Consider the following 24,011-nt stretch of genomic DNA (forward strand, 5'->3'; position numbering starts at 1 on the left):
TTTAGCTGCCTCATCTTACAAGTTCTGATGTGTAAGATAATCTAAAATAAAAATTAAAGTGAAATTGCATCCATTTTCAGTGAGAAAAAACCCAACATGTTCCCAAAGCCAAAGGCTGCGTATGTGATAACACATACCACTGATCCAAGCCTGTTGCCACCCTTTCATTCACACTGAAAGCTTCTGTGCTGCTTTCCTGAGGTGATGACAGTCTGGACTTGTTTGCTTTGCTCTAGTTCCAGGTATGTATTTGTGTCTACTTCTGCTTGCATTTTTACATGATCAGTTTGGATTGTGGTTGCATGGCTCTTCCACATACAGTCCTCTCACAGTTCTCTGTTTATTTTCTGGGTCTTCTGCAAGGTCCCCTGCCTTCGCTCTAGAAGTTGGATGGTGTTTATTGCACCACATTTGGTATTTAACACCTCATTTTCCCAGCAGGCTAAGCCAGGCTGCTGGCACAGCCCTTTGTAGCTTCACATTGCTGGCTAACCCTTGCCGTACCAGCTGAGAATGCGCTCCCACAGTACCAAACTTACAAACACGTATTTTTGTGGCTACTTGGAAAACATGTTTCAAGCATTTCAATTCCAGCTGTTGCAGCAGGAGTATTCAGCATTATACCATCAGGAGCAAAGTCCCCTGGGCAGACCCAAGACCAAGTCACCGCATGACAAACATCCCGAACACCTCAAAAGCAGAAGACACCAAGAGGAGGTGTGGCAATACATGGGGCTCAACCAGGCTGAGCACCAGATCCACCAGCTTCCACTGCTCCATTCTTCTACCCGTGGAGAGAGGAAGAAGAGGGTCCTATGCAGGACTTTCACAGCAACCTTGGAGCAGTCAGTGCAGCACACTGCTCTGCTGGACATGTGAAGAAGCTCCTAACAGTGAACAGGCAACTGCTGCTCACAGAGGTACAATCTGATGAGGCCTGCCTGCAATATCTGCAGCTGTCTTGAAGAGGTTTGGTATAAAGGAGATTATCCTAGAAGACAGAAAGTAAATAGACAGGCTCTCTTGTTCTTTTCAGGCTTCCCTTGCTCCCTAACTGGCTGTTAGTCAAGACAGAAATATTTCCATGGTGTTTTCTTATCAATTTTACCTATGCTTGCTTAGCCATATACCCATGCAAGAGAATAATTTTTGTGATGCACAGTTATGGATTTTCAATTTTCATGAACTACAGTGTAAGAATACTGAAAAATGAAATTGAGACTTCATCTTTAAAATACCCGTTTCCTTTGTTGGACAGCACTCAAGCAACACAAGCCTGTTTCTACCCTTTCAAATATCTTTCCATGGAAGTCTCCTCATAAGGGATTGATGGCTGTGTTTTGGACAGAGACACTACTGAATATTCAGTGCCAGGGGTGATAAATCAATGACCTTCTCCACTGCATGGTGCATGTTATTAAGATTTGTCCTCTTTCCTGTGGTAACTCTTAAATAATGCCAAGAGAGAAGAGATGCTCTGTGGCTCATGCTGAAGTCAGTGTCCTTCCATCTCTTACCCCACTTCAGGGGAATTTCTTTCACGCAGAATTGGGAAACCCACCACCTCTTTCATTCAGGTACCTTAAAAATGTACCTGTCTTTGCTGGGCAGATCATGCTGAAAAAGAAATTGGAAAAACATGGTAGTAAAATGCTTCAACTCATGCCTCCTGCTCCTCTGGGTAGTCTCCTTCTTCATGTTGCAGTACAAGTTGTCCTCCAAGGCTAAATCAGAAACATGAACTCCACAACCCCCTACCTCCCCACCTTCTCCAGCTGCCACCAAAACTGGCACAATGCACAGAAGGGGAAATTCTCAGCAGTTACCTGGAACATCAACACCTTTAGTAACTGCAATATCCACTCTCTTGAACCCTATATAATTTCTCATCATAGATGGGAAGGAACGGGAAGACAAAACAAGCACCAGAGGCAGCAGTTATTGCCACTATAGAGGTTGCCTTCAGCTTTCCTTGTTTGATAGTTAAAGGAGACAGCCATTTACTTTCATTAAGCTGCCAGAAGATCTAACATCAGTGTTTTTAAGTTATAAAGAATGTAAGTGCATAAAAAGGAAAATATTCTGAAGTTCTTTCAGCAGTCCTTATTATCTATCCATTTTTAAGATAACAGGAAACTGCAATCAAATCAAAAGCTTTTACTGAAGTTAAAGAAACTGTAAGCGATCTATGTAAGTCAGTAAAATCACAGTCCATGTGCCCAAGTTAGCAAGCACAGTGAGTTGCTTGGAAAACCAATGAGCTCCTATTACATGAAAGCCACAAAATATCTCATTCTCAATCCCATCACTTCAGAAATTAAAACAAATTAAGGACAGCAGGCACTGTAAAGCCCTGTTAACTATCAGTTAGAACATGTTCCGAAGTATTTCACTATCCACAAGCCAACACATGCATTACTAGTCCATTACTCATTAAAATCACTGTGTGTGGCATGGGTGGCAGGACACAGAGTATTAATAATTTCCTCCGTCTTTCTGGACCAGATTGCTGACTCAGGCATTTTCCAGTTGTGAAAAATTATAGAGTCCTGCAGAGTCCAACGTCATAAAATATCTGTCCCTAGCTATGCAGGTGTTATGTGGGGGCAGCTAGCCACAATCAGGAGGATGATATTTAGCACATCAGCAAGAAGCACCATCTTGCCTTCATCCTTATAAAGGAGCAGTCTACTGTCATCCTGTTCCACCAAATGATGCACTGGATTTTCTGCAGCTCCTTGCTGCACAAGGAGGGCTTCACTAGGCTCAGCAGCACAGGACAGGTAGAACTCCCCTAAAATCACGGTTGTCACCTGCATCTCACTGATACGGTTAAATCATTAAGAAGGAACAAGGTTGCAGGTGCTCTAAGTTTGTCAATTCCTCATCTGCCCCCCAACCCTGATGGCATGAGAGAGCACATGAACCTACCCAGCCCTGCACCAAGTCCTACAAAGCAGCAGAGGGGTACTCCCCTTCTTAACACATTCTTCAGCTCCTTTTAAGAGACTAACTTTGGCTATTCATGCTGTCAGGAGTATCAGATGAATCTGGGAAGCCCGTTATCTAAAAGTCAGTTAGTAATTCAGGTGTATTCTGAGACAAACAACCCAAATGCAAACAGCTTTCATAATAGCACAACAAGCAACCACAACAACAAAACTAACTGTTGACTTGGAAACATCAATCAGTCCTTTATCAGTCTAAAATAGTGAGTGTCCAGACAGTAAGAGTAACCCAAATCTGCAGTGGGCTTGGGACCAGAAGTTGCGTACTCCAGCACAAGACTGGGACAAATTCTTCCAATGGGTCCATGAAGGTCTGTTTCCTGACAGGAAGTTTTAGGGCCACACGTCATTGTCTTGTGTCTGCAGAAGGACGCGCGACCCCAGCATGTGATGGCAATCTGCCTGTTCCAGACATGTCTGCACATGGATGGGGACAGGATGACAACCACAGATTGAAAGTCTCTCACATTTGTCTCCTGTGCTTTCATATGGTCCTCCTCCTCCAGCATGTATCCCTACCTCTACAGCTAAAAGGATATTCCAGTGCCCTCTGTACTGAGAGATACCCCTGCCTTGCATAGCAGTTGGGCTGCAGCTGAAAGAAACTCCATCAGTACCTAATTATTCTGACTGCTGCTACAAATGCCCACAGCTGAGTTGTGTCCCAGATCAATAAAAGCAAATGTTACAGTCGACTAAACCTTACATCTTGAAACAGTAAAGGGAAGACCTAAAACGCACTATAGAGCAGTTCATAGAAGGGAGGTGAATGACATTTAGTAGTCAGCCAAGTATTCCCACAAACCCAACGCTGTGCATGGCTACCTGTACGCAGAGTGTGGCTGAAGGTGCTAGAGTATACAGGAGGGCAACCACATTCTGGAAGCATGGGGGAAGAGCAGCTTGCCTATTCAAGCACAGGGGTCAGATAAGTACATGTATGTCTTCATGAGTACACACACCAAAACATACAGCGTATGGGAAAGAGCAAAGATTGGCATTTCAATTCTGCATTAGATTTTATTGTGAGGTGTAAATATGGTAGGACTTTTACACAATGGACGCAGTTATCTAAAGGGCTTAGAGTATATAATGCTACATTATACATACACTACATGTATAATTTAATTTTCTGCAACTCTAATGAAATAAGGAACATTAAGGGATCTATTAGTTATTTTTAAGTCATTCATCTAAATCACATATAGACTTCCTGATACCACTGTTGTAAAACTAATAACTACTAAATCACAGAATCATAGAATAATTGAGGTCAGAAAGGACCTCTGTAGGCCATCAGGTCCAACCCCAGCAGAGCTGAAGCTGACGACCATTTCAGTAATTTCAGAAACTTGCCCTATAAAAGTTACTGGAGATGCTGTAGAACAGTACACCCATAGTATGGCTTACTCTGCATAGTTTCCAGTGGTCAGACAGCAATCGTTAGCAATGGGAATTCCTATTTTATGACAGCATCAATCTCCATGTTATGATTTTTCTTCAGTTGCCATTTGGACAATAGACCTTTTCATTATCTTGTTCTTTTGGGGAAGACTCATTTGCACTTTCTGGTTCCAAATCTGATCTAGACATCAGGGTTTCCACAAAGTTCCCAGAAGAGTAGCACGGCAAAACTGAGAAGCTTCACTTTTACCATGAAAAGTAGGTATTTATATGAAAGCATATATTATATGACATACAATACATATGTGGGCTGCTTAGTTTTGTCTCTGTGAAGTGGTCACAAACCGTAACAGACTGCTAATTGCACGCACAAGGGCTTTTTTTTTTTTTTTAAAAAAAAGGATACAGCAGTTCTGAAACGTATTTGCAAACCTGTACTGACCCCCACACCAGTGTAAAACAGTAATTTGGGAATTAAAACCACTCCATTCCAAATACTCCGTACTCTTAACGAAAACACAATATAACAATGAGTACACTATACAAAAGGAGCTTGTTAATGATGTCCAGATTATAATTAAATAGCAGTGCTTAGTGTTTTACACTCTCATGGAGACAGTTTATAAGTCACGGGAGAGTATTTAGATCTGATTAGCCTTTCCCTAGTTTGCCTGGACTGACTAAAACATCTTTTACTACTACAGCTGGGTCCCAGGGTCCCAGCTCATAAGCACTAGAGTGTGCGTTAGTTTGTTCATGAGAAATCCCAGTGAAGTCAATGGAAAGACTCACGTAAAGTAATTAGGTGTGAATATTGAGTGCAGGATTTAGGGTCTTAGCTGCAGCCTTGTGTAACTGGGTGCTACATTTTCTTAAGATATAAAGTAAATCAAATTTAATTTGATGAATATAGTTATAATCATATTGATACATGAGAAAAAGTTTTAAAAATCCAGTCCTTAAAGCTGACACATCTATATGAAAAGTGTATCATTCAAAAATTATTTTGTAGATTTTATAGGATTTTATGGAAAAGCCATACACGCATTTTATTAAGCTCTTGATTTCAGGAGAATTTATGATGGGATTCAGTATGATAATTTCTTCTGAAAGTAGTCAGCTGCCTGACGGTAGCACAGCTATAACATGTAACACAGCATGTCACCTTTTCAGATCTCAGTCAGGATCATTCACCCCTTGAATGATGGCCCCAAAAGAAAACCCAAGCATTTAGGAAGAATTACATAAATCAGTAGGTTGCATTCTTCCCTCCCAGTCAACACTAACCCACGGTTAAGCAGTGACAGCAGCCAGTCTGACATGGAAAGAACTGTCTTCTGAAACAGGAGTATGTGGTCATTAAAGATGCCACAACAATTTTTATAAGATTAAAGAGCACCATCTAGGTTGGGTTTCCAGGGTAAGTACATTACACGCAGCAAACCGTTCCCCGCTCCTTCCATCTCCAACAAATGCGCTGCTCTCAGGCCCACGCTGCATGTCAGAGGTGACTGCTCCAGCGCTGTTACCTGCGGGGCTGCACCCACTGCACCGGGATAAGCCGCATCCCGTCCTGCTGGAAGCTGGTAAAGACACCTGCAGGCTACTCACTAACAAACGTTTCTAGGTAAAATCTGGCTCCGATTCTGCGCTGGTTTGAGAATATAATGTTTTTTCTCCTTACAGCACATACACTGTTAAATGAGTTACTGAAGCATGCACAGGGAAGAGGGCACATGGGGAGCTTGCTCAGTCCCATGCAGTCCAAACGAAAGGGCAGCATTTCTCCTGCGGCTGAACCACGAGCAGCAACCCCCCCCAGCAGGACCCAGCATTCAACCCAGCCCCGGACCCCGCCGCGGCCCCTCGCCTCGGCCTCCCGCTCCCCGCCAGGGCCCTGCCGCCCCCGCCGGCCGCGGGGCCCTCCCCGGCCGCCCCCTCACCCGGAGGGGCCCCCGGGCACCGCCGCCGCGGGGCAGGACCGTCCCTCCGCCCAGCCGGGGCCCCGGGGCGGGGGTGACGGCAGGCTGTGCCGTGCCCCGGAGGTGTCAGCGATGCCGAGCCCCGTCGGGCGGCTCGGGAGGCAGCGGGGCTGCCGGTGCCCCCGGGAGGAGCGCCGCGGACCCGCCTGGCGGGCGGGAGAGGCGAGGCGGGGCCGGGCAGCGCGGGCGGCAGAGCCGGGCTTACCTGAGGGGCTGGCGGGGCCGGGAGCCGGGCTTACCTGAGGGGCTGGCGGGGCCGCTCCGCTCGGCGGCGGGCAGCGGCGGCGGCCGGGAGCGAGCGCGGGAGCGCCTCCTCCCCCCTCGGCGCGGCCCCGGACGGCGCTCCCCCTCCCGCCCCCCCGGGAGCGCCGCGGGCTGAGGGGAGCTGCCGCCTCCCGCCAGCCCCGTCCCCGAGCGGCCGTAGCCAGGCTCAGCCGTACTGAGGCGAGGGAAAGGGGGGGGTCCCGCTAGGGAGACACCGGCCACCCTGCCCAGACCTCCAGAGCCGGCTCTTCCCCGGGAGGCAGCCGCGGGTGGCCGGGCCCCTCTCTCCTCGGCCGCCTCCGCCGTCAGGGTCGCGGTCCCACTCCTTCCCGCCTGCCCCGTGCGGGACACGGGCTGTCGCCCCGCTCCCTCCCGCTTGCCCCGTGTAAGGGGCGCGGGCCGTCCTCCCGCTCCCTCCCGCCTGCCGTGAGGGAAGAAACGGGATCGACGGCCCTCACCGGGCACGGGCCATCGACCCCGCGCCTGCCCCCCGAGGGACGCGGGACCCGCTCCCTCCCGTCAGCCCCGTCAGGGACGCGGGCCACCGGCCCCGCTCCCTCCCGCCCCTCCGGGCTCCCGGCTGCGGCGGCCCCGTCTCGGCCCCGCCGCCCCGCGCCCGCCGCGCACCTCGGCACCGCCGCCGGTTCCCCCCTGTCAGACGTGGCCCTGCGCTGCGAGGGGGCGGCGAGGGGAGCTGCTGCGGCCCCGAGGAGAAGTGCCTGCCCCGGCCGAGGGGGCTCTCCTCGCAGGAGAGGGCCGTGGCGTCCCCGCTAGAGGAAAGCGGTGTGGTTTGGATCTGGCGGCTCAGCGCCGGGCCGGCGGCATCGCTCCCCGGCCAGCGCCGTGCTCCCCGGGCCGGGCCCGCGCTCCCTTCCAGGGAAGCCGACCAAGGGAAACGTCGGGGAATGGAAATCCCATTCCCCGCGCCGAGGACCTCCGCGCCAAGGCAAACAGTCCCCGGTGAATCATGCGGGTGTCTGCCACCGCGGCGAGCCTGCGGGAGTCTCCATCGGGGGAAACGCTGAGGGGATCGCGAAAGAAACGGGCCAGGTAGAAGGGACCGTCATTTCTCAGCTGTCACGGCAGCGGCACAGTCAATAGTCCAGGTGGAAAAAGCTGAGTGTGGGGCTTATATCAACATTTATGGTTTTATTATGTATGAAGAAGAAAAAAATAAAACCCCTGCTTTGTTCCAAAGCAATCGCAATTTCTGTTTCCTGGAAAAAAACAACAGTGAAAGCTGTTCCAAACGGTGGAGGTGAGCCGGGCTCACTGTCACGTCCAACAGGAAAGGGGTAAAATCGCCAAGCCGTGCCGATTCCGCTACATTGGGTGCCAGCGGGGCCCGAGAGAGGAGATTTGTACCCCCCGGGGTTGCTGGGATGGTGAGCAAACTTGGAAATCAGCAGAGCTAATTTGGGTAAGTTTTGTAAGGCACAGTCAGTTGTGAGGTGGGTGTACAAAATCTAATCCCTAAAAACAGGGATGTGAATGACGAGCCGGATTCGCCCCATCTTTCATTCTAAGCACTGGCTTCTGAACCTCTCCTGTAGCTAGAAGAAAGGGAAAAAATTAAAAAGGCAGATGAACATTGATAGACATTATAGCAAACCCAGCAGAGCCAAGTGCAGAACAGTTCACCCATTCTGTTTCATCCTTTGTAATGTAGCCCAGGACAAGGCCCCAGCCACAGTCCCAAATAATGCTCCATCATCTCAAAATACAGAATCCGTACCCCTGAAGATTCCACTGTGCTGTGGCTTGAGGCACCAGCTGAGTGGCCAGAGGAAGACAAAAGGAGGGAGAGAAAGTGGTGTGGTGAGGAGATGATGTGAGCACCCAGAGGCTCGGCTTGGCCGCTTCAGCTCCAACTTACGCATAAGAAGTCCCAACACTTGCTCTTCCCAGAGGCCGTGCAGCCTGCTGCTGTTGGCAGGTTGAACACACGGAAGGTATCCCAGCTGGAGATCGGAGGAAGGGGTATGATGACAGTGAGTCAGCACAATAAGGCATCTGGTTTTTTTATAAGAGATAGCTTATTATTTCTTTGACTTTATTAATCAACTTTGCTATTTATTTAATACCGTACCAGAAGTTCTGTGTATTCCCCACATGATAGAGTCTCACTGTCTCTTTGCCACTTGTCCTTCCTCAAATGCCAAGCTTCTCTCCTCCACTCCCACCGTGTGACTTCTTTGTGATTTGGGAGACACATTGTTCAGTCTGTCAACATTTGGGAGGATGGGTAGAGGAAAGTTGGAAGATGTTAAGTTAGAAAAAGCTGGAGGCTTCTGTCAAGACATGCTTTGATCTGCAGGCATTTATTAATCGTCTTTGAGATTGCTAACTGGATACCAGAGGCTTTCTGAGTCTCCTCTTTCCTTTCCTGGCTTCTCTCAGTGCCTGGAAGGATAGTTCTCGGTCTGGAAGAAATTCTCAGTGATGTAGGCTGCTTTTGAATTATCACAGGCAACCACATAATGTAAAAACCACATTTCAGAAAGTACGTTCCATCTTAAAAGCAGGTGCTTTACTAAAACAGCAGTGAATTGGTTTTCCTCCTGCTGTTAGAGGACTGTTTCAGACCTTCCTGGTAGTTAGACGCTTCCTACTGATTTCCAGCCTAAATGTATTTATGGCCATTTTATACTTGTTTTCTAGTACCGATGTTGTCTTTCAACCTAAACAGCTCTTTTTCTTCTCCAAGGCTTGCCTAGCTCGTGTGTTTAGTGACAGCAATAATTTTCTCTCTCAGCCTTCGCTCTTGTTTCGCTCAGCAAGCAAGTTCTCGCTGCATATGGGCTGAGCTGGTTCCTGTGGGTGCGTGTGGCAGAACTGAACATGATACACCGTATGAGCTCTCACCGGAATATTTCTGTTTATTGAAAATACGTTGCCTGATGTGGTCTAGGATTTAATTTTAATTTTCAGTGGCCACATTACCATTGATGGCTGATGGTCATCTTTGTGTTCAGTTTATATATGCAGCTGCACCTGTTTGCCAGTGGATAAATCCTACCTAATACATGATCTTTCATTTTATACTATGATATTTCACCTCTCTTCTAGTTCCTTCATTCTTAAGTTCATTCAATTCTTTCCAAACAAGATCCTCCTTATCCTCTACATTTACAATGTCTGTTGATTCTCCTATGTTTTATGAGAAAACTTCCACTTTTGCCTGCCAGTTTCATGAATGAAAAAGTTAAATGTTAAATAAGATTCCCAAAATGATCTTTTATTAATTGCTAATAACTTTTTCTCTAACTTTCCCCTTTGAGCACTCCCTCATCCCATTTTCCTATTGCCATGAGCTAGGTCCATACTCACAGTCCTTCTCCTAGTTCCTATTTCAAGTAGGAATTTCCTCTGTGGCAATGCTTTTCTGAAGTGCAGACAGATTAGATCTACTGCATTTCCTTTGCCTAAAAAAAGCAAGTTAGATGAGCACAACCTAATGCTGGGAAACTAATCCTGCATTTGTCACTTGTTCATGTTTCACAACATCTTTAATTATTCTTTGCTTCAAAATTTGTTCTGAAGTCTTCCGTACTACTTGGATCAGAATAAAAGCTGAGATGGCATTTGTACAAGTCAAGTTGCTCTAAGGTATTAATTGCTTTTCACTGGGCACCACCTGACTCAATCCAATTGTTAAGAAAATTTGGTATGATACCTGCGCTGTCATTTGGGGTGGAAACTAACTGCTCCCCTTGATGTGAATGTGTTTTAGGTTCACGTCTCCCTTGCTTGTAGTTGCTGCTGCTCTTGCTTATTATCCTGCCTTTGTCTGTGTTGACTGCAGTAAAATATTTATAGATAGCAAAGTTTTTAGCATTGGGTAGACAAGCAGAAGCAAGACAGGTTTCTCAAAGGCCTAGATAAAAGTTTTGTTAGTTTCTATTGCAAGCAAGAAAATATTGAGACCTGAGTAAAAAAGCTTGAAATAAATATGTAAAAATGGTTATTAGTGCAATAAAAAGTCTATGGCTTTTGCCAGTGGAGGAATTCAGCTTTTTATTTATTGACATGCAAGGTCTGAAATGCTTATAAACAAGATCATAAAGCTGTTGTACTATTAGGTGTCTTTATTAGTCTATAGAGAAATCAAACCATATTTTTTAAATGACTTCAAAAGTTTGTATCTGACAGCCTTATGATGGGAAATATTATAATGTACGTCTAATATTAACTCATGGGGTTTATAAACCACACTGCACTGCAATTAATCAAGCAGAGTTTCCAATGCATATGCAAATTGCAGTCTATCAATGGGAGCACAAGCCTTAATTATAATTATATCATTATATAATAACAATTATAATAAATAATAATAAAATAATAAATATATCATTATATAACTATATAATTTTATAAAACTATATAATTACAATTTGACCCTTTCCTGGGTCCAGTGCTCACTGAAATGAAGCTGTCTCCACTGACTCCTGACGTGCTGGACCAGCAGGTACTTCCTATCTGAAGAAATATACAATGCAAGTTCCTTCTAGTTACAGCAGGATTTTAAAATTTCTGCAATAGCTTGAAAGTAAAACTGTATCAATCTTTTCTTTCTCTACTACCCATCCTAAATAAAGACAAGACTTTTTTTTTTTTTGGCTTAGATGTCTGTTGTGGTTAAAACTACTGTCATGTAAAGCAGGTATGTTACAGTTTGTCAGTAGTTGTCAATTACTGTATGATTCTCCATTGTTATCACTTAAAATCACTTAAATAAAAGATAAGGATATAGGGTTCAAGGCTATATCTAATGTGTTTTCCTGAAGAAGCAGATAGATAATACGCCATATCTCATCACCCCCCCAAAAACATTACCCTTTTGCTATGTCCACAAGCCCTTTCTACTTCAGGTGTGTGCTTAACTTCTTTTCTTAGCTGTTTTGAGCATCTCTTCCATAGCTAGCCACCTCCTTGACACTTACATGATTCTAATTTGTACACAGTACATTATATAGCCTCTAAAAAGAAATGAAGAGAGAGATCTTTTGAAAACCCATACTGTTTTCTTACACGGATCCTTTCCATTCAGCTGATGCTTTCCATAATTCCAGGAACATGCTGCTGGTTAAAAACAAATTCAGTAAAGATTCAAGCACAGATGTAATGAGAAAGTGTTTTCTTCTCACCTGTGGTAAAAAGGACTTCCCTGAGTGTTAGTGATGGACCGATGATACATGAATTGCACAGTTCTGTTCATGGTTCACAGTTTATGAACTTCATTATATATATAAAACCAGGGGAACTGAAACAGATCAAAGGGTTTGAAGGACTATGAATTTGTAAAGAGCATGCACCTACTTTTCTCCCACACTTCTGTGTTGATTTTGCTGTGTTTTAGTTCTATATGTTTGAGGATTAGGATCTTGGCTGGCTCTGTAGTTAATTCTAGGAATCCCTTCATATTCTTAAGGCATCTGAAAAAGGCAAATAACTCAATGGTGTGAGTTATTTGACTCCTGAAAGTTTGGCCCTGCAACACCTAGGTTTGTGGCAATGGCACTGCAAAAACTTGGTGCTTCATGAGGTGCATAAGGAAATGTAGGTGTTAATTCCCTTTGTTGCCAATACTGTTCCAACACCCATAGGACAAGAATTCTGGTCCTTGCTGCCAGGGCTGTGCAGAGGACCTTGGGAGCCGAGAAAGGGCAGCAGGTCTGTCCAGGTCTCCGTGAGTCCTTGTGCTGGTCGCCCTGTGCTCGCTCTCAGGCACGCTTCCAGGGCAGGTGCTCCAAGCCTCCATGCAAACAGCAGGTAGCAACAGCCAAGCCACACCTGCACCTTGGACTGTCCTGCAAAAGAGACTGGGAGCCACTTCTGCATTTTGTGAGGAGCAGATTTCTGCTGGTTTGTGCTGGGTGTGTTGTCAGAGCATGCAGTGGGACTTGGGTGGCTGAACAGCTTCAGGGAGCTTGTGCATGAGCTGGGCACCAGCCTACTCAGCCCTGTTCAAACTGGTGGTGTGTTAAACATAATTATCAGGTCTTTCTCCTTACCAGATCCCCCTGGGGCCCAGGCAGGAGGTGAATGCCAAGCTCCACAAGCTGGAGAAAACTTGGTCCGCAATGCAGAACTGCAGGTACCAAGGGAGCAGCAACACATCGAGCAAGTTGAAGCATTTGTAAGGTGGGGCAGACATTGAACATGCTGTCTAGACATCAGTTTTGGAATTAAGCATCCAAGTTTTTTTTTGAGCCTTCTACATATCAAAAGATACAGAATATCCCTGAATTCATTAATTCCTGAATTAATTTATGGATTGGCTTACAAAAACTGTCCTTTATTACTCAAAAAATTGCCAAGGAGAAAAAAAATCCCTTAGAAAACTTTATCAAATATGAAAGATGGAGATGTAGAATAGCAGAAAAACAGCTTGTTTCTAGTCCGATTTTTCTGTCTACAGATTTCTATCATTAGGTGCTGTTACACTTCTGTTGGCTGCATTGAGGACACTTTTTACTGAAGTTTTGTTCCCTAGGTACCTTTATGGTGTCCTTAAGTCACCTCCTAAATCTGAGTTATTAAAGGCATTGCATTTCCTGAGTTTTTCGCTTGATGGCATATTTTCCAACTCTCTAATGGTTCTTTCAGCTTTTTGCTAACCCACTCCAAGGTTTTTTAAACATTCTGCTTGAATTATTCACCGCTTTAAGGTATAGGCAAAATACAATCTTTTTTTTTTGCCTTTTTATTGATGATTTATGCTTTCTTTAAAGTAATGGATGAAGAATTTTAAGCACCGTGGAGTAAAAAACTGATCCTTGCAGAATTTCTCTTGAAACATTCACTTACTGAATATTCTTTGCTCACATACAGTTGAGATTTACTGGCTGTTTTGCAATCTATTTCATATGTGCAATGCTGTTGCTATATCATTCTAGTTCCCTAGTCAAAATATTGTGTTGTATCAGGTGAAGTGCCTAAGAAATGTCCAAGTTTATAATGTTTACACTCGACCCCATATTGATCCATTTCATGGCCCCTTTAAAAAAGGAAAAAAGGATAGTTTGACAAAGTGTGTTTCCCCAAGCAGTCCTGTGTTCTATTATCAATTTTCTGAGTGAGTCATGCACTAAATGACAGAATTATGGAAAAATTTAGGTAGGAAGTGATCTAAAAAAAATCCCCAACGGTGGTGTTCAGCCTCCCTAAGTTATAGCCTTGTATGATGAATTGTCTGCTGTACCTGAAGTCTAAAAATTTTAATTCAGTAACTCTCCAAAACATGCTTTTTGAGTACCATCACTGGTGGTGGTGGTGGCATTTGCCAATGTTTTGGCTCTGCACCAGATCACTGTGCTTTTAAAGACTGAAGAGGAAGAAAACTTTGAAAAAGAAGTTGTAGTGAAAGGACAAAGGATGAAAGGCTTCTTGAAAATAATACTAGATATAGTAGATATAGAAGATCTTAAATAATTTAATGTTTTCCTAGTAATGTTAAAAAAAGACCTCAACCCTCCCTGCCCCCAAATATTTGGAAAATCTATCCAAATATAAGATGATATTTCACAGAAAAAGGCATCAGAGCAAAACTGCGGTAAAAGAAAAAGTATGAGATGCCAAAGAAGAACTGTAGTAACTTCAGTACAGTTTGTAGCTGAGTTAAACCTGGTTAGGTAGTAAAAGGATACTGCTAATGCTGCCACTGAATCCAACCCAAAGGGAAAAGTAACACTCACAATAAGATGAATAAACTCTTTTTGCTTCAAAAGCAAAGAAGAATCAATTACATGTACTTTGTTATCTGTGATAAGTATAATACAGGAATGCTAGTTAGAAACTAAAAAATGTCCAGAAAAGACATCATATGTTGGGTGTATGTAGACATCACAAATGTGATCAGGGATCACATTTTGAAATTTTCCCAGCTTATGACTCTATCTGCTCTCATAACCCCTGAGGCAAAGCCATACTTCCTCAAACAGTCACCTCCCTCCTTTTCTCAGACACCCCTTTTTGTAGCTCATCCTCAGGCTGCTCGTGTAAAATGAACTGGTCCCAGCTCAACTGGGACTGTGCTGCCCGTGCAGCCTCTCGTACAAGGGCCACAGATGAGGCAGCTCTGGCGGTTAAATGTAACCCACATCTAAATGTTGCTGCTGCACAGCCGCACAGCAGCAATTATGGAAACATATGTTACGTTGCTCGGCGCTAATAGGAGTACAACGGTTACAGACGAGTTTTTCTGAGTTTCGCTTTTTCACAGGGGGTCTACTTTTCTAGACCCCTGGAGTGTTTACAGTGTCTGTTCAGCATAATGATACTTTACCATTATTGTACTTTATTTTTTCAAAAACTACTGTGTCAGAACTTTTTGTCCAGGCTGAAAAATGGAATTGCAAAGAGAGGAAAAAGCAGCCAAAAGATAACTGTGTACTATGTTGTGCTTTGGGCTATTTTTGCTGCTAATTCATAAGATAAAAAAACACAAAAAAAATACACCTTTGAAACATAAACCAGCCAGTTCCTAAGATAGAAATGTGGTCACAGATACCTCTACTAAATATCTACATTTAAAAGGAAAACATTTGCATTAAAAAAAGAAGGAAACATCAATATTTTTTGAGAAAAAAAACCCAAAACTACTGTATCAACTAGTCTGCATTAAAAGCATTTTGAACTTCTTCAGTTGCTTTTTCTTTATGAGAAGCAAAGAAGCAGAATCACACAATAGCAGGAAATTTAAGCTGGCCTGTGCAACTGATAACACTAATTTCATCCTCAGCTCTAATGCAATGAAGGAAATGAAACCCATTCCAATTTTCTAACAATTTGGTGGGGAGAAGACTTCATGAACTCACAAAAGATAAATATTTGTAACTAACTGCCAGCTCTTGCCACTGTTCCTTTACTTTCATTGCCCTTGCTGCCCTCAGGTGAGTGCATCTGATACTGCCAAGAATGACCACACTCATATAAATAGTACCAATCTCGCAGAGTGTCCCACCAATTTATTTTTTATCTAGCAGTCTTAAACTGGTGTACTGATGATACACAAAAAACCCCCTATAAAAGTAATTGTCTGTCCGGCTACCTGTTCTCCCTAAGAGACAGGACGCCTGTTTGTGCTTGCCTCTGGACCAGGGAGGAGCCCGAAAGATCTGCCATCTGTAAAGTATAACACATCTGTCGTATTAGGACGGTATTTGCATTTTTAAGAACACGTTGCCCATCCTGACACTGAATGTGCTCAGAGGATTTGATGCTAGAAGTCTGCCAATGTTGGACCTCTGTCTCTAATTGCATCCTTGCCTCTGCTGTCATGAAGGGACCAGAAATGGGGCACTTCGGAGGGGGAAACAGTTTCAGAATTAGAGGTGATCAACTTGCCAGAGTTCGTGATGATGAAGTAGAAGGAATCTCAAAAAATATTTCTCAACCCCTCCAAAAACCAGAAGTATTTGGATACTTGGGCAAAGTTTATATGAAAACAGAAATCCGTTAGATAGAGTTATTAGCAGGATGCACTTAGGTACCATAATGGAGCCCAGGTTCTGGGCTAAAAAGTTGTATGTGGCTCATCCTTGCTATTGCTGGTCATGTCGAGCTCAAAAAGCAAACAGAAGTCCTCTGAAATGGCTGCAGAGACTCCGCCGTGCTGCAGCTCCCTCTCTCAGAGTAGCTTCACAGTCCTTCTGTCTCTGCTGGCTAGCAAACTTCTCCTGTAAGCCAAGTAGCCAGCCCTGCTGCATGCCTGATTCATCTCCTTGCTGTTTATTCAGCCTTCCAAGTGACCCTGTGTCCTTTGCTCAGACTAATTCATTAAGTCCAGCTCTGGCTACAAAGGACAAACCTTTCATGACTTTCCAAAAACCCTCCTGTTTGAAAGGTTTGAATAATCTGAAAGAAAAAAAGTAATTTACTGCATTAAATTTCCCATGAGCTCTTCATTAAAATAAATTAATGTTGTAGCTCGTTGTGTAGGATATAGTTGTAGAAGTGCCTTTTTGCTTTGAAATAACGTTGTATCTGCTGGCTGGGTGACAATGAGGTTTTCACTCCTGTTGCTTCAGTGTCCTGTTCTGCTGGAGGTAGACACAGGCTGCAGGCAGAAGGTCGCAGATCTGGCTTCCACACCCTGCTGAGCTATTCAGCTGAAAAACTGGCCACGTTGCAGAACCATTTTGGGTCAAATCCATGGGTGTGGAGACATCGTTTACAAATACCAGAGTCCTTCTCTGAAAGAACTCTAATCCTGATTTATCAAAGCCAGGCCCCCCTTTAGATAGCTATGACTGCTGTTCTGGGTTTCTCAGAGCTGTGAACTGAGATAGTGCTGGAACATCTCCATAGCCATAGGCACTGAAATTTTGCAAGAAATGCTTTTTTTTAGTACCTGACTGCAATTTCTGCAGCTAATAGAGACATGTAAATGGGAAGGATGTAGCTTAGCTCCAGAGAAGCAGCCTCTAAGGAGAGCAGCCTCTAAGGAGAGAGCTTCTAAGGAGAGTAGCCTCTAAGGAGAGAAGCTCTAAGAAGAGCAGCCTCTAAGGATACAACTTAGCTCCAGAGAAGCAGTTCAGAGTCTTCTGTCAAACTAGACAGTTTGGCAGGAAATTAACCAATACTCCTTTAGGTTTAGAAAAATAAATCTGTAGATGTCTTTGCCTTACAACAAGTAAGATCAAGGTATCGTCCACTCCAGTGATAAAAGTCTGAAACAGAGCTGGCATAACAGCTAATGTAACAGGTTACAGGAGCAATTATATTTCCTCCTGACCATAGCACAGGAGAAAGAGAGCACATAAGCCAACCAGGTTTGTAGCAGTGAATCCTGTCAATGCAACGACATCTGTCTCTCTATGCTGTTTAAAGGACATACATACATGAACATTGTCCTCCCATGCTCTGTGCCTGTTGCTGCTCTTCTCTTCATTCTGCCCTTACTGGCAGCCAAGCCTTCCATCTTGCATATTCCAAGCATCAGTGTGCAGATTTGTTGATGTTAGCAAAAATTTCTTAAAACTGTCCATGGTGCCCCTAGTTGCTATACTTTGGCCAACAGGGTAGGGGTGAGGAATGCCCTATTTTGAAAGCACAGAACGTGGAATTTGTTTCAGACTAGCTATCGTTCCCTCTGCTTCCTTGCCAAGCTTTTCTCTGGCCATAAATCGATCTGATATGGCCTTCTTTGGTAACATATCAAGCCTGGATTGTTTTTACCAACCAGAGGTTTTCCCAAAGAAGAACAGACAGGCTAAGACCTAAAATAACGGTCATTAATAATTGTTTTAGAAAATGTAGTGTACTTACAAGCATGAGTGCCATACTGTTGGGTCACCACTACAAATTTCTCTTGGCTTTCTCTGATACGATGCATGGATAGGTCTACAATGAAGGGAAGCTGCATTGTTCCATCAGGAATAACAGCATGAGGCACAGATGAGAGAAATGGGATTTGTGCCTTAGCATGTGTAGGCTTTGTGAAGCCTGCAATGCCTTATAACAGATATTTCAAAAAATTAGAAGATTTCAGCAAAAGATCCACTTATATTTCTGGTACCATCAAGGTTTAGATTCTTACGTGCTGCTTTTGGCCCCATATTTATGATGTTCCATGTCAACATACCTTGAAAATATTTTCTTTCCACTCTTAAGTTACTAGAAATTATTAATAATAAACTGATATATTAGTCTAAGATAAGAAAACAGGAGAGAATTTGAGTAAGCACATGCTCCTAATATCTGGGAGAAAGGAAAAAATGCAAGGAATAGTGAAAAAAGCACTATTAGGAACAAGCAGTTCCCAAAGCACAGAAACTTAAGAAGCCAGGTTTTTAATGGGTTTCTGTGTCACAGATGACTGACTACTAAAAATGAATTATAGAAAAGCAGTGGTATGAATTCCCCAGGATTAGACATGGAAATGGAGAATGAATTCAACAACCAAGGATAAAAAACCTTCAGCTGGAGTTCGTGTCTCTTCATGTAACCCAGAGAATCTTGTTTTTCTTTGGGAGCTGGGGAGCTCATCGCCCACGTGGATGCTCTGATACATCGGCAGAGCTGAACTTACATGATCTGCTCCCTCCTACCCAGCTGTCTATCTACAGTATGTGTAGGAATGTCACGGTTTTGATACCATAACCTCCCTGCCCTCTTTATCTCAAATTGGACAAAATCCAAAAGGTATTAGGAGTACTGGCAGGACACATGCACTCGCACTTAGGCACGTATGGTGTGTGTGAAGAAGTCTTGATTCTTTAGTAAGACAAGCTAAAATCCACAGAAATTTCATGTGAATTAGCACAACATTATCCCTATAATGATGTGGAGAAAAAGAAGCCCCAACTTCTGGTGTAGCTCAGTATAGCCCTGCTCTGTATCACACACTTCATCAGACCTGGAAAACTGCCTGGAGTTCTGGACAATGAACTAAAAGCTTGAATTACTCTTGTTTTTATTGTACAATAAATTATAAAACTTTGTGTTCTATTCTCCATTTATAAAGTATGGAGGGAAAGCTTGTGAATGAACTGGTGAGTGGACTGAAAAACTGTTGTTTAGGTAATTTACAGAGAAAATCCTGCCATGTCAGATTGATTGGACAGGAATTTGTGTATGTTTGTGTTTGGAAGACCAGCAAAAATGATTTCTGTAGTCTTGAGGAAACACCCTTTTATTGTAGAGAAGTTTCTATACACAGATGTGATGTATTTACAACCAGCTTTTCTCAAACAGATGACTATTTAAAATCCTTCACAAATCTGTCAAGAATGAAAGAAAATGAAGCTCAAAAGCCCAGCCAGCCAGCCCAACCCCCAAATTCAGATTAATTCCCGAAGATAACTGTAATGAAATAATAATACATGGAGTTACTCTGAAGGAAGCAATAGGACCATGGCAGAGATCAATGGATGGACTTCAGGACTGATTCAGTCAAAAGCATTGCTTAGTTTGATCTCAGAGTAGATGAACCCCGGAGTAAAATTCCAACAAGCAGATGAGGACCTGCCTTTTCCCAGGGAAGAGACAGGCAGAAAGAGTCTGGCCCTTCCTTCCCTGGCCTCTGCAAGGACAGGTCACATTGGCAACCTCCATGAAAAGAAGTTGTTGGTCCTGTGTTCCCCTGGAAAGCTCTTTTCCAGAAAAAGGCAGGAGAAGCTCCACGCTTCTGCAGTCTGCAGAATGGAGTCAATGCACGGAGGGTGAGAATGGGTGTCCTCCTTAGGAAGGGTGTGGAATCATACACCAGCCCAGTCACAGGAGAAACGACACCTTGGTTTCTTCTGGTGCCCCTCCAAACTGGCTCAGCTCTGCACTGCCCTTTACCTGAGGCAGTGTGCAATGGCATCAGTCTAGCTCCAGCCTGTTCAATCACCCCAAATGCAGAGGAGACAACACAGGGGGAAACGATGAGAGGTAGAGACAGACATTATATTCCCTTTTCCCGTTCCTTTTCAATTAAATGTAGAACCTTCATCAACAACAACAAGTTACATGTGCAAGAGGCACTTCTCTGGGGAAGAAATAAATACCTCACACAAGCATTCATGGATGGATGAGTCCCATGAGAAAGATTCTCAGCACAACCAGTTCAGTCATAAAAGGAATCTAAAATCTCCACGTTGATGTATATGAGAAACACGCAAAACATATCTGCTAATGCTCAAGGAAGTTACATGCATAAGTTTCCCATAGGTTGGGAACATATATCTTAGAATCTGCGTAATTTAGTTCACACTCAGCAGAACATTGCGATATTTACAGGCACATTTCAATGGGAAAACATTTGCATATTGAGTGCGAAAGACGCAGCTTTGTCACCTTTTAAAGTCATGGGACTTTAAAAGCAGGGATTTTATCACCTCAAAATACTATTTGTGAAGTTGGTGGGGAGGAAGAAGGTGTGCAGGCAGGAAAAGAAAATTACCAGAAATCGGTAAGAACTCTTTTTTTGGGGGGGCGTTAGAATGGTTGCAGGCTGGGACAAAGTGAGTCCGTGTAGACCATGGGTTCTGGCTTGTTACACATCACAGAGTGCTTTGTCTGCTCTCGTTTCCCATACCTGTTCTTCCCAATTAAATTTTTTTCCCATTAGCCAGGTTGATGAGAATAGCGTGTAAGGCTCATTCTTCTTGCAATCATCATCCTTCATAGCATAACAACTTAATAAATTCTTGTAGAACCGGAATGAAGGGGAACGTCACTTTTTTGGACTTGGTCTGTATTCTGAAGGTGAAAGTGGGCATCTGAGAAACAAATTTGTAATGCTTTGGAAGTTTTACAAATAAACAAAAGAAAGTTACACTCTGAACCTGATTGAGAATGCAAAGTTCTATGTTCTCTAGCACTGCATGTCAGACATGGTGGAAAAAGCTATTCAGTGACTACCGTAATCTTAGCACTACCCAGAATTGTTCTGAAACTAGTTCACTAGTTTCTGAAACACTACTGTAGTTGCAGCAAATTATTAAAACTATCTACAGAATTGTAATCATACAATTTATGTTTCAATATGTCAGCAAAACTGCGATGTATAACCCACAGAGGTTATATCCTGGAAGTGAAATTACCAAACTATTGCTCCAATGTCTGAAAAGTAAAGCTCTCCTCCCTAGGTACACAGCACTCTCTCACTTATGCTGACACATAAGGTGGTGGTGGATCTTTAGCAGCTCCATTTACGGGATCATCATATGGTGGCAACAGGACCTGCAGGAAAGGAAAAAAAGGTTACATTTTTAAAAAAGATGACAGCTGATGAAATTTACAGAAAAGAAAACCCTTAAGGCCGTGTCCTAAAAAATAACAAAAAAGAGTAAATTAGGAAACGGGGGCAGAATTCTTAGAAAATTAAACAGTATTAGCTTGAAGTTCCTCCTTTTCAATTTGTGTGCCTGTTTTCATTATGAAGGAAAACACGATTTTTCTCCTTTCTTATTGACTCCAGTGGCAGCTTGATTTCAGCCAAACATCATTCATTGCTGGTACCTGAATTTGTTCAATCTGGCAGTGACAGTAGCTGCTTATTCTGCAGCTCTCCTCTGTCAAGAGCACTTAAACCATGTCTCCTGGAGGAGTGCTCAAACTGCTAAGGCAGAGTGAGAAAAGTCCCCAAAACCTCTCTTTCTGAGGTCTCCCAGGACTAGCTAATAATTATTTTGGGGTGCAGAGAAAGAAAACAAATGGAGGACAAATTACCCAATGTCTAAATAAACCTCCGGTTTTGTGCTTCTGGGGCACTCAGCCATGAGAAGAAAGACCTACATTCCCATAAAGCCCTTCACTGAATACTTAAACATCTGATAGAAATTAGGACAGCTTTAATCATATATCATGCCCATTCATAGGAGTCCAGGCAGCTTCCTAGGACACGGGAGATGCAAGTTCAGGCCACACTGGGCAGAGGAGAGATTTGAACCAAGATTTCTACTCCTTTAGGCGAGCATGCTAGCTATCATGCGATTTTTAACGGCACCAGCACTGACATTAATTAGCTTGTGTGTGAAAAGGCAGAGGAGCACTTGGTCTCTGAATCCCAGCAGGGACTGAGGATAAAGTATATGTCTGAATGAAGAATGAGTGTACATTCCCTAAAATATCTCAATGTCGTGTAAGAATATCAGTTGTAGTTCATTGGCAGAGATACTTTATGCAGCTGAAGATCAATTATTCATGATGGAATTTCCAGATTTATCAGCATTGCTTCTTGGTCATTAAAGAGCACATAAAGCTGATTGATTGTCTAAACATACATAGGGAAAATCCTGATCTCAACAAAGTCAATGGTTTTGCCATGAGAGGATTTCATCCATTCTTAAATAAGTTGATAACCTGCCTTCTGCAAAGAAACATCCGTAATCATCCCTTTTGGACCTCATCTACAACATAACAAAGTCGGTGGGAATCTTTCTATAGATTTAAATAGACTTTGGATCCGGCTTTTGTGGGATAGTTCCAAGGGTGATTCACATTATACTTATGTGAGTTTACAGACATGTGTTGATGACCATGTGTTCCAGTACATCTGTGCACATGTTTGTTAGATTACAGAATGGCTACCTTGGCATCTTCAGCCCTTAATCAAAAAAGTTTCATTATTTAGAAAAGGAAGTTGTCAGAGCCATCACTCTCTGTTAATACCATATGTTTGAGCTTGTGAATGCAATATACTATGCACACAGCTACTACATAATCTAAAAAGCCCTGTATTGAAAAGGATTTAATAAATTATGTCAACTCTAAAGGGTGCAAACAGCTTATGGCAGACTACTTATCTAGCGAAATTAGAACAACATACAGAACTTCAAATAAATATTGTGATAAAAATCATAAATATATTTTGCAATGTAACCTCATTAAATCACACTGCTAAAGCATGTAAACTATGAAAAACACTACAGCTGAGATCCTCTCCCTAGTGCTGATCATTAGTTTGATAACAGGATTTCTAGTAAAATCCTTGTATTACTAAAAAAGGCACTAATTTCTCAAATGTACTGAAACATGTTCATTCGTTGATTATGAAGCAATATGATTAGAAGTAATTAGATCTGATCTACAGATGACTCTGAAAATGAATCAAGTTCACTTTGTGAAGATTTAGCCGTCTTCTTGCAGTCTTATAATGCTAAGCCCCAAACTATGGTCCATTCATTTCAGGTTCAGAGTCCATTTCATCAGGCATGATAAGAAATGACAGCAAACGCAATCAAAAAACTGCCCATCTTCCAGGTCTATGAGCTGATTAATAAAGGACAATACCTCTTCCCGTGTTCTGATCCTTTTTTAGATCAATGTGTCCTAAGACTACTGTAGTTACATCGACATTACTTCAGCATTGAGGTTACTGTCATTTGCAGTAGGTCTCCTGGAGGATTTACTGATATGAGTGAGCTTCTTCATTCCCTTCACTCCTGTATGAAACAAAATCTGTCTGGTAGGAGAACGGCGTCCTGGTGAGGCTTTTACCTCTTGGGAAGTAAGCACTCTGCTTTGTGCTATGGACCCAAAACTCATACGTGGGTCAGTGGCCCCGAGGACCCTCAGAAGATGCTTTCTCACTTATCAACAGTTCAACAAGAAGTAAGGGGAGATAGGAATACCTACAGGAGCCATTTTGGAGAAGCCGCTGGCTAAATCCTAAGGCATATGGATTTCTATAGGAATATTCAAGGTCTGCAGGGTATGAACTGGGAAGACCACTAAAAAGGTTCAGAAGTTTCACAAGAAAATATCTGCAGTGGAAGGCTAAAGAGTATTTGCCAAATGTCTGTAAGGTTTAGGGTCACTTTATTGCTGGCAAAGGTTATTTGTCTGAACAGTTCTATCAGTGATGACTTTACAGGCTTACTCCCGACATATTTTTGTGTTTAAATTTTTACATATCCTG

The 24,011-nt window shown here is 43.2% G+C and overlaps 2 protein-coding genes across 6 annotated transcripts in view; both read right to left on the reverse strand.

Annotated features, from left to right (window-relative positions):
* Window positions 1–7,380, reverse strand: part of MATN2 (matrilin 2) — a 76,891-nt gene extending 69,511 nt beyond the window's left edge. For 3 of the 5 annotated variants that reach the window (XM_087749175.1, XM_087749183.1, XM_087749164.1), the window contains exon 1: window positions 6,634–6,694. The gene's annotated coding sequence lies outside the window, so the exon portion shown is untranslated. Of the gene's footprint in view, window positions 1–6,599; window positions 6,707–7,285 lie in introns of those variants that run through there. The other 2 variants (XM_087749171.1, XM_087749168.1) reach the window with 2 other exon arrangements.
* An 11,897-nt stretch (window positions 7,381–19,277) lies between these two features.
* LAPTM4B (lysosomal protein transmembrane 4 beta) overlaps window positions 19,278–24,011 on the reverse strand; it is a 62,275-nt gene continuing 57,541 nt past the window's right edge. Inside the window, exon 7 of the mRNA XM_087734947.1 lies at window positions 19,278–21,331. Within this exon, the coding sequence (XP_087591073.1) occupies window positions 21,257–21,331 (75 nt within the window). The 3' untranslated portion in view covers window positions 19,278–21,256. The remainder of the gene's footprint in view (window positions 21,332–24,011) is intronic.

The sequence above is a fragment of the Nipponia nippon genome, unplaced genomic scaffold (genome assembly GCF_047370975.1).
Source record: "Nipponia nippon isolate SJK-2023a ecotype South Korea unplaced genomic scaffold, ASM4737097v1 scaffold_1, whole genome shotgun sequence".
Taxonomy (NCBI): domain Eukaryota; kingdom Metazoa; phylum Chordata; class Aves; order Pelecaniformes; family Threskiornithidae; genus Nipponia; species Nipponia nippon.